The 16,523-nt window shown below is 36.3% G+C and overlaps 1 protein-coding gene and 1 long non-coding RNA gene across 2 annotated transcripts in view; both read left to right on the forward strand.

Moving 5' to 3' along the window:
- The first annotated feature begins 4,648 nt into the window (after positions 1-4,648).
- LOC119649749 lies at positions 4,649-5,375 on the forward strand. The gene is made up of 3 exons (XM_038052038.1): positions 4,649-4,738; positions 4,789-5,106; positions 5,171-5,375. The coding sequence occupies exons 1-3, from the start codon at positions 4,658-4,660 to the stop codon at positions 5,321-5,323; spliced, it is 552 nt and encodes a 183-aa protein (XP_037907966.1). The 5' UTR covers positions 4,649-4,657; the 3' UTR covers positions 5,324-5,375.
- Positions 5,376-10,567: 5,192 nt separating this feature from the next.
- LOC119649663 overlaps positions 10,568-16,523 on the forward strand; it is an 88,313-nt gene continuing 82,357 nt past the window's right edge. Inside the window, exon 1 of the long non-coding RNA XR_005249167.1 lies at positions 10,568-11,575. This is a non-coding gene — a long non-coding RNA (uncharacterized LOC119649663). The remainder of the gene's footprint in view (positions 11,576-16,523) is intronic.

Here is a 16,523-nt window from a genome sequence, read left to right on the forward strand (position 1 = left end):
ATAAAATCTGTGGAAACTTGATTGTGTCAAAATCAATAGAGCAGCAAATTGTTCCAGTAATGTGAAGTTATAATCATATATATCAACTAATGCTTCCGGTTATTAGTGATACGATGAAATTGCTTGTACGGAACTAATTAGCTAGACAAAATGTTCCAATAGTTTGCAATTAAGGTTGGAATTTGTTTGTGCTTTATTACTTTTTGATTACCAAATCTATTTTTATATGCATTTCCAAGAGGTTTTTAATGGCACCATTTGAGTCATTTGAGTCATTTGAAGTATATGTGCAGTAAAAAGTAATGATTAAGGGGGTATTTCTATGTGACGCTAAAAAGTGTAATCTTTCCAATTATTATTATGATACAAAATTTTTAATTAACGAATTTGATAATCGTTTGTATTTGTTTTTTTCCCGGCCGAAGTGGGCTCTTCTATAACCTAGATGGGTGGATGTTGGGAAGTGAATTTCCATTTGCAATAATCTGAATCCAAAAATTTAAATGTTTTCTTATCCAACCTCACTCTCCTAAACGCTAAAATGGCGAATTTGTAAAGAAAAATCTTCAAGCATATTAAACATTTAGAATAGAAGTAAGAAATTATTAACGAAGATACATAATCGAGTTTCAGATCAGAACTACTGAGCTGAAAATTGAATATTGTCGAGCAAAATAAGCATGTATATATATTAAAGCCATGAATATTGTGTTTGAAATTGATCGAACGCATATTCATGCGTTTCCACTTTATTCTGTGCACGAAATCATTCATATGTACGTATGCACAGCTCATCTTATTGAACGCTAGTATAGTATATACATATACACACACATGCCTATCTTCAGTAATTGATATTCAAATAACTAAAAAAAGAAAAGCAAAAGTGTCTCCATGGTCCCTGCTGATCATATAATATCACTTTTTACATATGATGATGACACCATATACGTCCTAGAGTGCAATGAATTTACGTGAAATGCAATATTTTGATTCGCACTAACTTTGATAATAATAGTTTGATTGCGTTCAATCTTGCATGATGAATGAAAACCAAAAGACGAAGGATGGAGCCTAGTGGAACGCAGATAAGAAAAAAAACACAATGTAAGGCTAGCATCAAAAAAGATTCGATTAATTCTAATCAACAAACTTTTGTCAAAACTGTAGTGAAAAGAGAGAAATGCGGTGTTCACATTTTTAGTGAAAGGGATTTGGAAAGCTATCGGGACCACAGCCGGGACCAACCACAACCATTCAGAAGAGGAATGGAAGTTATATAGGTTGAAGACAGAAGTTCTTATTGATGATCGTGAAGCTATGAAGTTAGCTCGAATTTCCCCATGAACCAAATGGGGTATTTATGCAAAGGGGGGACAATAGGGAATCATTTTTTTAAAGAGATCGCGAAATATTAAGGCGGGATGATCACATGATAAATATGCAATGCGTCGCATTAGCCAATTGTATGGCTGGGAAGTCGGCCTTATGGAAGTTTAATTTGGGCGAATTGCCTCAACAGAGGCTGATAGTGGGTATCACTTTTAAGGTAAGCTGAGTTATTAAGAGACTTAAGCAAGGGATTCTTAGGAATCTTGGTAAAAGACAGATACAGGATATGGTGAGGACGTTGATGCTCATCAAGTATTCGTTGACATCAAACCAATATACGACAGTATGGAACTCTCGGTTTTTGTGCAAAATATTGCCTGAAATTGAAGTTTCAGAAGAACTGATTAGACTCATCAGAATGGCGATAAGTTAGCCTGGCGCCCAAGCAAAAATACAACCAATCAGCTAGATTTCCTATCACACACTCTGGATGAAAGTTAGGCGATGGAACAATCGATCGAAAGATCGAAAGAGAGAGCGAAGGAGACATTGGCGAAGGAAGTTAGCTTAAAAGTCACCATAAACATAACACAAGCCAGACAAAAGAAGCCAATCAGATAAAGCAGCAATGTTTTATGTTTTTCTAGTTGGTATGAATGATAACCTGGTAGTAACTTCCTTCGCACTCTTTTAGTTGCGAATTTTGAACCATTTGATACTAGCTGCCATAGTAGTAAATTATTTGCAGCATACCTCCGCTAGTAAGGAAATAATAGCTGCAATTAAAGTGACAATTTATAGTATTCAAAGCTACATGCCTCATACTCCTCCCTCTGTTAGATGGTATATTTTCTAATAAATCGAGCAATACATGCTGCAAAAAGGACTGTCAGTTGGTTGGGGAGAATATAAGGCTTTGTAAGTTGGTAGGAATTAGCTCAAACAATTAGGCTCCACAGGTTTGATAACATGCTTCAAAATTCACTCCACTGAGTGTAATTAAAAGTCTCTCTTTGTATAAAAAACATTCGTTGGTAAAAAAACATTTTCAGTAAAGCTACAATTTTCCCTAATTCGCTTGAAATGGTACGAATATATTTCTATATGTTTTATTAGTGAGAATACTTTCGAGTTCTATTTGATTTTAGTAAGTTACAGGAACACCGACAGGCCAATTTATTGATAATTTCTCTATTAATTTCACTCTTCTCCCTATTTGATAACTGTTGATGTTGATGTTTTTCCTTCCAATTTGTTGGTTTCCATTCAACCTACTATAATATAACTACCACAAATTAATTAATTAGGATAAAATAATGTTAACAAAATTTTATCACATTGAACGAAAGATTCATTTTTGCATGAAAATTAGTACATTGTGAATGTTAAATTCGAGAAAAATTTGGCTAAACAGTAAAATTTTATGGAGGGTGAAATATTTTTTTTTCTTTCGGGAAGTTATTAGTTGAATCCTTACTTTCGTTTTAAAGACAAAGCAGTGAATGGGATGATTTTAGGTTGGGTTTATGAGGGGGCTGCCCATACACGTAGAAGGAGATTCTAAATTTTCTTTTATCAAAGGGATATCCTACGGGATATCAAATGAAAGGAGTCAGTTATTACTCTTCAAAACTGACTAAGGGTTTCATATGAAATGATAAGTATGTGCATTATGGTTTAAAATACAGGTACCGTAAAGTGTAACAGGTCTAGTTTTCAGAACCTTTCCAAGCGAAGAATTTGAGAATAATCACAAAGACGCATCTATATCAAATCTAGACCTCAAAATTCATCCTATTCCGTTGTCTCCTCAAATAAAGGTAATAATGATATATTACTATATTTAAGACATCTTTCGGAAAAAGCAAACAACAACAAAATTCATTTTAGATGTACGGGATTTGGCTTGAGTATCATGTACATAAAGGTTCAAAGAAATCCTGAAATTACTAACAAAGCTAGAATAGGTTCAACATTGTGTGAATCTACTGTCTGAAAGTCATCATAGATAGGATATGTTCTATAAGCATTGCGATATACGTCAATGCCGCAATAAAGTGAACCGCCTGAGATACGGTGAGCCCATATATAGTCTGTATGTAAAGGCTTATGGAAATAACTTATTTTCACCTTTTAAGCTTTTCGTAGTTATTTGTATATCCTTCTCAGTTTCTCGAGTCGAGGCATACATACATTTATGCATATGCATGGGAAGCTTGCATGTAGTGATCAATTCGGTTAATATATGTATTTTTAAGTTTTCATTGGCGAGTAATATTGGCTGTTGTGCAAAGTAAATCGGAAATAATCAGAGCCGTACTATCAACCTAGATGTGCACATATTTTTATAAGCAGTAATGGGCATTATTTACTTGTTTAGGGTGATTATAATAATTATATCTTCAATATGTATATACATATGTATATCTCGAGGTTTGGAGTCGACCCCGCTTCTGACCGGGACAAAAGCTAAAAACGAAAAGGATGGCTTCCGGGTTTCCGACTTGTTTCTTTTAAAGTATAATGCTCTAGCTATCACAGCTTTTGAATTATAACGATTTTAGTACGCATTGTAAAGGTGGCATTTTTGTAGAAATTTAAATGCCTACGGCAACTACAATGGTGAAAAACCAAAGGGAATTACTTAATTTTATTTTTGAATTGGACGAGAAATCGCCTGGCATTCAAGATGTCGGGTAGTGTTGTATATAGAAAGGAATGATTATCACATGTAGCTATTTTCGGTCACGCTGTTACCAGCGCAGAGATGAAGCAGTGTTTGACGAGTTGCTTCTCTCCTGGACGAAACCGTTTATGTCCTTTTCTTAAAGTTTCTTATATATATATATACATATGTGTTCCTTCTTGAGTTTTGTGTTCTGATCGTAGGGATAATTGATTGCAAAGCTTCAATAAGAAAATATATACATTTGGTTATCTTTTAGGGAAAATAAGGACATATCTCTAATAAATAATGATTGAGTGTTCATTCTTATCTTCTTTCATCTCATATATAATTTAAACCTAAACTTCTAATAGAAATGCGATCGTATTTGTTTGTGATTGTATTGTAACAATTAACCTGATCATTTAAAAGCTGCATTAGATGCCTTTGTTTTTATGTAATGGCGCAGAAAAGTTAATGTTTTGGGAAATAAAACCTATATAGAACTATTCCGTTAATTTGTCCCTAACAATGGTACAGTGAATATAATCGGATAATAATCAGCCCAAATAGAGCCTCATTAAATAGTGGAGATGATTTGCCGGTATAAATAGGGTAATTTTCGTAATTATGAAGTAGTTTGTACAACGTTTTAGTGAGATGAAGCCGAACGAGGGAGTACTTTTCTGTACTATTTTATTGTGGATTACTAATCCAGTGAAAGGCAGGAACTCCAGAAATGTAAGTAAGATTTTGAACTATCCTGAGTTATAATTACAGTTTTCTGGTAGAACATTTTTCAAACGGAGTTAACTGAACTGAACGTCGATGCGGATCCGGAAATGATGATCATTTCACATAAAATAACAAATAAAACTTTTCTGGATGCCAACGTCACTATGCTCCAACCTATTGCAAGAGGGAATACTTTATTCTCAATGTTAATAAGAATACATTCTGGTGCTGGTGATTTCTATCAAACTTTACTCAAATACTCTAGTGAAGATTTTTGTGAACATTGGATAACTGCCTCGAAAGACCCCCTTTTGAGGCTTGCCCTTGGAAGAGCTCGACAATTTACCAATATAAAGGGATGCCCCCTGGAAGCTGTATGTTCCAAAATGAAGTAAATATTACAAAATTCTATATGTTTCCATTGTTTTTTTTATATAGGGGGAATACTATTTCCGCAACTTTACAGCGAATGGCATCATACCGGTCGGTATTATTCCTGATGGTGAATATATTATTAATGCCTCACTTCACCAAAAAAACCTTGCAAACGGGAAGGTCAATATATCTTTAGTAGTGGTTGTTATAAATTAGTAACTATGTTTTGTACGTATACCAAAAATAAATGCTTTCATTTCGATATTAATTGCCTTTTATACATGAGCTGCATACATAGGCTACTAAGGCTGTGGCGTTTCCCAAAAATCGCTTACATTATGATCGCGATTGGAAGCTTACTGGTGCAAACATATAAAAGACTTTTTCCAAAAAAAAATATATATATATTCTCGATTTTTACTCTTCAGTTATATGATATATATGAAAAAAATACAAAAAAATCGTATTTTTCGCAAAAATTATCATATTAAATTAAATTAAGCAATTAGTTCCTTCGGTTCATAAACTTGATCAGGTGTGCAGAACTGTTTCTCTTCAACCACCGAATTGGCGCTGCTTTCAGAATCGTCAAGATCGTCCACATTATTCGTAGCAAAATCTGATATTACTTCACGCAAAAACGATAAACTTGCATTTTCGTACCCCCGGTTGGCGAAATGTTTGATTAACAGTATCTTCATTTCCATTTTCTTGGATTTTTTCATATAATTAATGGCGAGTATTTGCGAAGGTGTGATGTTCAATGCGATCTTTCTTCAAACGAACACAGGGGAAGTTTGCGACATCTTACAGACGATAAGGTTATTCTTTGATTAAAATATCAGTATTCGGAGATTTTCAAATCACTGTAGTATAAAATGTTTCATTTGGGATATCTGGAACATGATTTTTACATATGTATACCATGCAGGACATCGTCCTGATCATTGATTGGATGGGACTTTTCGGGCTGTAGCAAGAGCTGCAACAATGACGAGTTTTTTTTTATCTCCATGTACTATATAGTTAGGCCCTTATATCGAGCGTCTTCAGCGCTTTGTGCAAGTCCCGCGGGGCTAATCTCATCCCTGAATTAATGACCAGGACTTATGCCGCAATGATGGGGTAACTGCTAATTAGTTGTGAAAAAAGTCGCTCATTCCAAAGACCTGAAAATAAGACGAAGCACAGTACAGCTTTTAAAGAACTTCTATTGACCGATTTGTAAAGAGAACCACCAAAATCTAGGAACAATTAGTTAAAATTATGTTGAATTTTTCAACAAATAGTTAGGGGAATCATGATTATATTCGTAAATTCACCAAGCTTCCAAGAGACCTCGACTTGTTTAAATGACAGGACTTGAAGAGTGAATTTCCCTCCAGCAGTATTGATCTGGAGCAGCGAATTGAATGAACCAGGCTAGGTGATCACGAAGCATGCTGCTTTAACTGGCGATTATATGACATCTAGCGGTTGATAGGTGATGACATTACGATTGGTAATGACGCGGAAAATCGTGTTTATTTGATACATCAAAGAGGAAGTACGGTAGATTTGTTGAGCATCATCTCTTCACATCGCATGAATTTGAGCGTTCCCGAAACCATGGCTTGTCTCCAGCAGAGCGTCTACAGTTCAAATTATCGTACGTCAGTGTAGTTTTCACTTGCTAGAAAGTGCTAACAAAATTTCTTCCACACTGGATTTATTACGCGAGCGTTGCAGCCGTTGCAAACAATTGCTTTCCTGAATTTGTGGACAATTATGGCGACCAGCGCCTTCAAAGTCAGAGAGCACGCGCGTGGGGTTTTGATTGGATTGATGTTGTTTTATTTGTGACAAAATGCGAACGTTGTTATTCAAGATTTTGTATAAAACAAAATCTTATGAAGATCGGTTCAATGTCTATGTGTTTGTCTGTTTATCATACCTATTTTTCTGAGAGGGCTGTACCGAATCACATAAAATTGGCAAGGTGGACTGGGAACCATGAACGCCAAGCCATAGGAAACTGACTGAGAACCCCTCTTAAGTTTGTCTTAGAATCATCAAAATTTGTAGTAATACTAAATATATTATAATGTATATTATCCTTAAGTTTAGTGCAACTTGCACTTTTATTAGTTCAAAATTGTCTCTCCCGTGTAAATTTACTGCAACCTGAAGCACTCAATATCAATATCACACTAAAGTGAGTAGTCTGACAAGCTAAACGCATATACGTTACGGACTAGATACAAATCAAATAGTCTGCATTCAAATATATTTACACACGAAATGCTTTGTGTATTTCTTGTATAAATAAGAAATACTTTGTGTATTACTTGTGTAAACACATGTCATATTTGACGCGTCGAGCTTTTATTTCCTGTATTTTCTGGTATTACTAACGGCACACGAAGCTAGCGAAACACTTTTTTTGAGGGGATTTGTCCAAATAAATGTTTTTCTAATTTCATATACATTTTAAATTGATGGAGGACTCCCGTTTTGTTAAATTGTATACCATTAGATAAAAATCTGTTGAAAACTTCAATATAAATAATACGCCTCCCGTGAATAGGTTTCTTTTTCCGAATGTCAATCTGCTGCTGGGTTCAAGTTAGATAGGCTAGAGTTTGTTTACGTTGAAAAACTGACAGAACAATGTTCTTAAACCCTCCTCCCCGACGTCGTAGGTCCTTAGCTTTGAGGCAGTTCTGTTGCGCATGTTTTTTTACAAGAATCAGCTTTACTTGTTCTGTTGATTGCCGAATTCGCTCCACAACCTGAAAACACAGCCGCCTGTCTCTATGTAAGTAAGGCTTTCGACCTTGTATGTATTCTTATTTAGACGGGTTTTACAAATAATTCTCTAAATGGAATATATCCCGAAATCCCCAAAAATAGCAAAACAACCTGCTCCACGGACACATCCCCTTGACGCCGAAAATGTATAGGGGCATCCACACCATGTCACGCAAAATTCAAAGCACTCACATCCCAACCGTCAAAGTAATCACTTATTTCCAGATGAAACGATCCCACGTACCCCTTATTACCAAGGCAGGGTGGCGTGCAACCGGCGCCTTATGATCCCTATGCTCTACCATGATATACAAGATCTCCAAGCCCCAGAAGGTTTTACTACGAACAAATTGTTTCGACAACTACGGCGCCAAAAGCGCGAAGACCTTTGCCACTGTTCCAACGCATTCAAAAACAAAGACTTGTCCAAACATATATCCAAGCAAATCCTGTACGACTCCTATCAAACTCCCCGCATCGGCGCCTTTTTAGAAAGTTATGCCGTCAACTTACTCACCAAGTGCTACTCCTATCCCAACCAACTCATTATCCAGGTCATGCAGATCAAGATCGTTGAAGAGAAGTTTCTGCCAACTCATCTGTTCCCTCAATTATTCCGATCCCAAAGCCGCCTTTTTGATCTCCAAGGTCGAGTAGTCTTTTACATGGGTAAATATTCCCAATTTTACAAACTTACCCGTCATTCGCGCCCATCTTAGCTTCTAGTCCCAAGACCCCTTTCGCATGCCCCCATCCTATCCAAATTCTCGATACCACATCACTCGCCTCGTTTTTGTAAAAATTTCAGACTGTGGTTTTCTGATATATCAAGAAACCTTGTTAAATTTAAGTTAGTTTTGGTTTTAGTTTATACCTTAGATTAAGATAAATTGTTAAGGGAGTTCCTAAGTTAGATTTTAGTTTAGTTGTGTAATTTTAAAAGATAATAAGAAAATCTTGTTTCGAAAAAAAAGGTTTGGTTTTTTCTAAGAGTAAAATTTACAGTCTAAGTTTATATGTTGAATTAAACCTTCGAATATCGTTCAAATTACTTTAAATATACACAGTTCATTGGCTCCAGTCTTAATTCGCCTATTTTGTTACACAAATTAATTAGTTTGGTTTCTGCAATTTTTCAGTTGAACCCCGGACTCAGCTCGATGAAACCGATTGCACATTGCGGTTGCATGAAATGCATGTATGAGTGCTGGTTAGGCCTGGTTTGGCTGGGCTAATATAAAATCTCACATGGTGTTCCTTGTAGCATTCACTTTGTATATGTTAAAGGGACGTCCCCTGTCAGAAGCACGTGGTCCACAAAACAATTTCTCAAATGTGGCAGTTATACCACCAACTTGGAGGACGAATACGTTGAAAATTGTTGTTGCAGGCTGCCAGACATTTTACAGAGAAAAAAGCTTTAATGTCGGGGTAGAGCCTATTTAGGCCCCTTCAACAAAATTTGCGCTTCATCCTAACTGGTGGGCTTACAATTATTCACAAAGATGTCCCCAATGGTGATTGGATAGGACAATTGCCAGTAGAGCGCATGCTCTACAAATGAATAAGGCAACACATTGTGTAGGCTAGATGGGCTTGAAAAAGTTTCTTGCAAGGGGCGTTATGGAAAGTAAATCAGTGGCGTAGAATGCATTCCGTTAGCATTTTTGCTTGAAAATATATGTAATGATTTAACGGGAGCATTTCTCGATTGTTGACGTTTGTATGAATATGACATTGACGTGTCAGTGCCAATTATTTAGTATAAAGAAATTATTATAGTTTGCAGGGAGAATATTCCGGAGAGAGATTGAATGTAGATATTAATTTTACCAGAAGGTATTTAGAATGTTTCCAGGAGTTTTTAACAGTGTACCTAATGTCAACATCGATGGGGAACATACAATCCTTAAAGCTACTGCATCGATTTATTGTCATAAGCTCTAGCTAAAGTGAAAAGCTTTTGTGTATGTGTGAATGAGACCATGCAGGACATAGCGCTGTAGTCACCCAGTGCCAGCTGAATGGATTTTTCGAAAGCTAGGCTCTGAACTTTGTTACGCCGGTGTCCTTGCGTTGCATTAGGTGGTAATAAAAGCCCAAAATAGGATTGTGAGCCTACGAATGGAACGTGCGAGACATCTCGTTTACGACCGTAAATGACGGCAACGAAGATGATGACGATGGCAATGCAAACGACGAACAGGGTGAGTGCTTGGAGTGTGGTTCGATTGCGACATTGATGGGGTGTTCAGTAAATGCTTCCGCAATGAGGGAGACTTGGTTTTTTTCGGAGACAATTTGGAATGATTTTGAGGGGGCTGCTAGGTGATAGTTTTCTAGGGCTCACATGCCGGGTACTTCGGACCAGTTGAAGATGAGTGAACGGGTGATAAGGATGCTATGTGAAGGGCGCAACCGTCTATGGAATGGATTCACCTTGCCTAGAGCTCGGTTAGCAGCTAGGTGCTGGGTATTGGGCGGCATTGGGTAAAATGTTTTACAATTGGTCTGGATTACTACGGGTGGATAGACAGGCCGAATTGCTATGTAGCAGCTGAGATGGGTGAAAGGCCACATGTACGAGAAGTGGTAAGGCTTTCTAGGAGCCCATGGGCAAAATTCACACGATGAATCGCATAGTCGTTATCGCGGCGAATTCACCAGCAGACGGATGGTCGAAGTAAGAGCAGCTTGTAACTGGTCTTGTCTATCTCGATATGAAGCTCTTTCTCCCCTCAGGCTTTTGCCTCAGGACAGTTTGCTGGGCCTTTTAAAATAATGCTGTGTTTTTCTGGTGAATCATTTGAAATACTTTTCCAAGATCAGTTGAACGCGATAGATGAACGAGGAAGGTCGACGGTAAAGTAGGTTTACAGTTAAGTAATTTGCATATAGAACATAATCGTGATGCAGTGATACATCCTATGGTAGCCTAACTACGGGGCTAGTGAATAATTAATGTATTTCTATTCTTAGTACGCACTAAAGTGGCACAACTTTAAAGAAAAAAGTGCCTGTTCGCTCACTTAAGGTGAAATTGGTTGTGAGAAAATTAATCAAATTTAGAAGCTAATGACCACAAAATGGATTAATATACTTAACCCACATTTTAAGGGATTTTACTTTCTGATTATTTCTAGTGCTAGAGTGTTTACTATTGAGTGATTGTCACATTTGGCATAAGTTCATTATTTTTGATGTACATAGTGTATGTTTTCTCAGATTTTGACATTGCAGTATGAAGTGCTTTTAACGGTTTGCTATCAGTTGATGAAAGCTACTGCTCCCACGATTCGACATCACCTCAGAAAAGTGTGCGCTTGTATTGTAACTCGTCGTTCAAAGAAAAACACGTGGCTTAAAAAAGCTTTTATGTCCCTTACACAAAGGTACAAATTTACTGAATGTTTTCAGCGAGGTATCATAACTGCTTAGAAAACATCATGTAATTAATGTACAAAATATAGTTCAATGTGATACCCGTGTCGCTAGAATGAAATTGAAAGTAAATTAAACATATTCACTAATTTGAGATGTGTTGACTTTGAGTCTCCACAGATCGTTCTGTAGGGGATATAATCTCAAAGTAATGAGCCATGCGCGCATAATATAATAAAAAAAAGTGACGCTTGATTTGAATGAACAAAACGAATGTTAAGGAAGCTATAAATTGAGGTAAGAATGTAGTTCGAGAAGCGGAAAATATTCAACATAAGGATTTCTTTGGATATAGAATTAAGTGATCCCTGTTTCCTATTTACAATTTCTTCCTTATTGAAAATACATCGGTACTTATGGTTTTGATTCAAAATTAAATTTCTAAGGTCAGTTTCAGCATTTGCTAATAAAAAAATAACACAAATGAAATGTACACCTTTCAACATGACAACAACATAGTATTGTCTCCAGCATGATTAACAATGGGCATTACATTCCAGAGAGGTAGTTTTCTTTGAGATGGTGCTGCGCTGATTCTGGGCACCAAAACATTCGAACTTACATTCGTCTGTGCAACGCATCCTTTTCCACTGCCCGCCTTCCTACTCATCTGGGGCATGGTCAGCCAAGTCTTCTTTTTCTAGTATAGTTATTATATATGTACTATATATATAGCCATTATAGACTTTTCCAGCCGGATCATCCACCCTCACGGATTAGATGATTGGATGAACCGCCCACCATATATCCTCCTGTGGGGGTTAAAAATTCCTTGGAGTATTCTTCGCTTGAACGCTTGTTAAGAACCGGTGGAATACATTTACATTTTGCATTTTATGTCATCCTTATGGTGTCGGCCTATACTGACTGTGGTTAACGACGATCGGGGCTCCCCAGTATCAGCGGCTCGGACGGAACCACCGTATGCATGAAAGTTTTTCGCATACTAAATACCGGCCCTTAGACAGAGTGCTATATACAAATTTTAAATCAATCCCGTCGCTGAAGTGACAAAATGTTTAAATGATTCGCTGTAATTTTTCAACAGTATGTTCCACTCAACTATTAAAGTATACTTCAAATCAAATCAGGATAATAAATCCAGATGAGCGTAATGCTCAACGCGTTGCTTCCAGGCGTACCGTTTCGGTCTAAGAATGACATGATCTAGCAGGGTTCAAGGTCTAGGTTCAAATTTGACTGTCGCGCCATTGATTATTATATTCATAAGTTTTCTGTTGTGTTATGGTCTAATGTTTTGGCTTAATTGACTATGAAGTAGAACTAGATAGTTCTATTCTTGTCAACCCTGTGATGGTGGCAATGTTGTGGTCCTAGGACCAAATACTCTAGAGTAGTTTTACCCGATCGGATATCTCCTATTCATTTTGGTGACAGCTTAGTGATATAACCACCGTGCTATCCGGACATTTACGTTAAAGTTAAATTAAAGTTGAAACAAAGCCCCTTCAACTGCAGTTTCTAACTGAGAAATTATCAAGGTTTTACTTGGGAGCGAAGTATCTTAAATTGGAGTTAGAAATGTTTCTACCTCGTAAAGTCACACGATTGGTCAACCATTTGTAGGAATTTCGATGTCAATGCCTGGCACAACAAATTTTTAATGTATCAATACTACAGCTCGAACTACATTTGGCATACGATCGCATTTCGTGCTTTTCAAATTTAAAGGAATTTAAAGAATTTTATAGAAAAATTAAAAATAATTATTTTACAAGGAAAGCCGTAGCTGTTTTATTCTTCTAATTATCTTGATGGTTAGAAACGTTGTAATATACTTTTGCAACGGGAAGCGTTTTAGTAGAGCATATGATAAGATTGTCAATACGCACTTTCATACTCCATATACTATAAATATATTGTTATGGTTATTAAAAATGTCCCCCCCCCCCCATTAACATACCGTTACCAGGATTTTTTTTGAATTAAAATATCGTGCAAGGAAGCTGAGGCAAGGATGCCGTCCTATATTAAGGAGGATTAGAGGTATGAATTAGTGTACATCAATGGTACACATTGTTGGAACTGCTAATCATATAACTGCCACGTTTATTTTAGCGACACATACATAACACCGTCCATATCATCCATGATGTTTAAATAAATATACAACAGGGAAACACTTTTCACTCGATTCAGGCAAAATCTTCTAAAGCACCTAGGTCGTTCCCATGAAGTTTCTATTAGTCACAACTTGATATTTAAACTTGTTTTAATGTGCACTCAGACAAAGAGGAGAGCTGTTGACCGATAGAAAAATTTGAAATAATTTTCCACAACATGTTTCACGATTCGGGTTGATTAAGTCAGCTTTAATTCAAAATTGATTCCGATTTAAAGCAATTTGCTCTAACGTTCCATAACTACTCGAACAGTATTTATATAGTTGTGGGAATGGTGAGCATTGAAACAATAAATACACAGGAAAAATCTATTCATTAAGTATGCTAAATAGGATTTGCATTGTATGTCGTTCGATTGCTTTCCCAATTATATTCAAAAAGGGGATTGGAAATATGAATTCAGAAAAGAACATTCGCAAAGATTTCTCATTATATTAATACTTTACTTACTGGGTAGACAGTAACATGAAAAACTATTGTCTACCATCGCAAAAAATATGGATAGTAATTATATGAAAGGTAAAATTTTCATAGTTATACTCTAAAGACTCAAAAAGCATTGGTAAGTTTGAATTATTTCATCAAAAGAAACCATTTTCCATCACGTTAATGGATCACCAGTCTCGCATAACTTCACCTACCGAAAACCATAATTGGTCAACTGCCTTACAACTACTTCAATTGCAAATTATGTGGTTACGAGTTTCACCCTTTAATTAGATCCACTGCACCCTTTAATCATATGAAGAAGACCACTAAAGCTTTTATGAGTGGTTTTCGATTATAGGGATAGGGCTAGAAAACCAAGTCTGGGAGGAAAAATTCGAACTCAATTTTCTGTTATTTGAATTCCCTATTTTCCAGTAGTTATTAGTTCGTTTTACATTTCACAAAACAAAGGGGAAGGGTGGGTTCTCCACTCATTTCCAATTTTTCGTAGAGGAAAGGCGGAATTTTTCATAGTTTTTATACCTAGAAATCCGAAACGACTGATTCTGCTCAAATATAGGTATTCATAACTGCTTCGTCGCGCTCATCTTGCGAATTATCACAGTGAGAATAACCACATACATAGATATGGATGCATTTGGAATTTATTTGTTTGACTGTTTACATGTAGCGATTGTTCCTAGCACTCATTACTAAATATATTAACAGCCGTGTGGTCATGAGTTTCACTTTTCCACTCCACACACTCATTTGGTGCGACTATACTTACAATATTATTTCAATCTTTAGTTTCGTTCTTACTCTGAAATGAAATGAAATAATTTTATACATCTATATATGCATTCGTTTGACGAATACTTCTTTTATAAGTTTCATATAAGCTAAGACACTTTTCATCATCAAATAAGATTTTCTACATACAAATATTGTGATATTCAATGCAAAAAACGTCTCGAAAAATTGTCAATTGGGAAAAGCCTCGTTTTGACAAGAGGAAGCAACCACTCGGCCGGTATTAAGAGAATGAAGAAGACATTCAGCCATGTGAATATGTATAAGTGGGCGGTGCGTTTAAATCAAATATTCATGAGCTTATCCATTTGAGTCAAAATTGTTATCCCTGAGTTTTCCAGGAACTTCAACTGTGGCATTGTCACATTTTGTCTGATTTGGCTCCCCATTAAGAGTTTTTTGTTATACAAAGAAGCCGAAGTAAATTTGCGGAGATAGGGATGAATTTCAGCTCTAATAATCCCAAAAGAATATTTTTAGCTTACTAGCAGTGCTGATTCTAAACTAATTAACTTTTAAAAGAGATACCTGGGAAAACTTTACTGAGGATTTCTATTAAAATTGACTAATTTTATAATTACTTATAATAATAGTTTAGGAGGAGAAAAAGGATGGAACAGTCGCTAAACTAAATAGCTATTTAATCGTTTACTATAATATAGTCCTCTTATCAGTGAAAATCAGGTGGGATGTTTCCACACTTTCCCGATGAAGAGCCCAGCAGTAAGCCATAAACTTGTTTATTGTATATTCTAATGATCTTTATATTGTTCTTTGATTTCCTTAATACCCTGGTTTTCGACATATATTAAACTATATTTTTCCATTCAGGGTTTCTACTATTGCCAAAGAACCCGAAGCCTGCCTATTTAAACGCAGTCCAAGAATTTTTTGGATCCCATTACTCTTTCAAAATGTTTGCCCTACTATATATCAATTTTCGAATGTCTACTCTAGCAAAGACGCCCTTTACAAGCGTTGCCTCACAAAAATGCGGACATTTTATGGATAGGTACTAGAAAGAGTGATTCGACAAATTGCTTAATAAGTCCCAACTTTATACATAAAAGTAGTGTTTTCGGCGGTCAACAAAACTTGGTCCCCAGCATATAATGAGTGACGTCAATTTCCGTGGAGTTCAAAGGCGGGCTCCCAATACATGCAGAGGAGGGATGTAAAAAATTTGATTACCCAATACACCTGTGCTGGATATCAAATAAAACATCTCGATTCAGACTTCACAAGCAGAAATAATCAAACTTAAATCTCAAAGCATTCAGGACAATTCGCTTGTATGAAATTTAGGCCTCAAAATATGTCCCTTTCCCATATCTGCTCGAATAAACTTAATAATATTAGCATATTACCAACTTTTCGAAATTGACCGGAAAACTCCCCTTTATCCTAGGGGTAGCAAATTTTGCAGCAGAGAAGCAAATTTTCAAATACTGCAATGTTTCCTGGAAATCCGGTGAGCAGTATCAAAGTTACAGCAGTTCTAGCTTATCAATTTCGCGTCAATTGACTGCATCTAAAGCCATGTAAGATGCTAACGCCATAATTAAAGAGAATAACTGACATTCAAATGAAATATTAAGGGCCAAATATTAAGAAGCTACTTCTCCCCAGCCATTTTTAAGGTTTCGTTTGTATAACTCTTTTATTTTTCATGTCGTCTGCCAAGCGAATTGTGGGAGCTATTTTTATTAAATTTGAGGGACTGAATCTAAGAGCAGACACCAGCTGACGTTATGATGTGCCCAGCTCTCGAACAGCGTACTACCGGTGGCGACGCGTTG

This window comes from Hermetia illucens, chromosome 2 (assembly GCF_905115235.1).
Source record: "Hermetia illucens chromosome 2, iHerIll2.2.curated.20191125, whole genome shotgun sequence".
Lineage (NCBI taxonomy): Eukaryota > Metazoa > Arthropoda > Insecta > Diptera > Stratiomyidae > Hermetia > Hermetia illucens.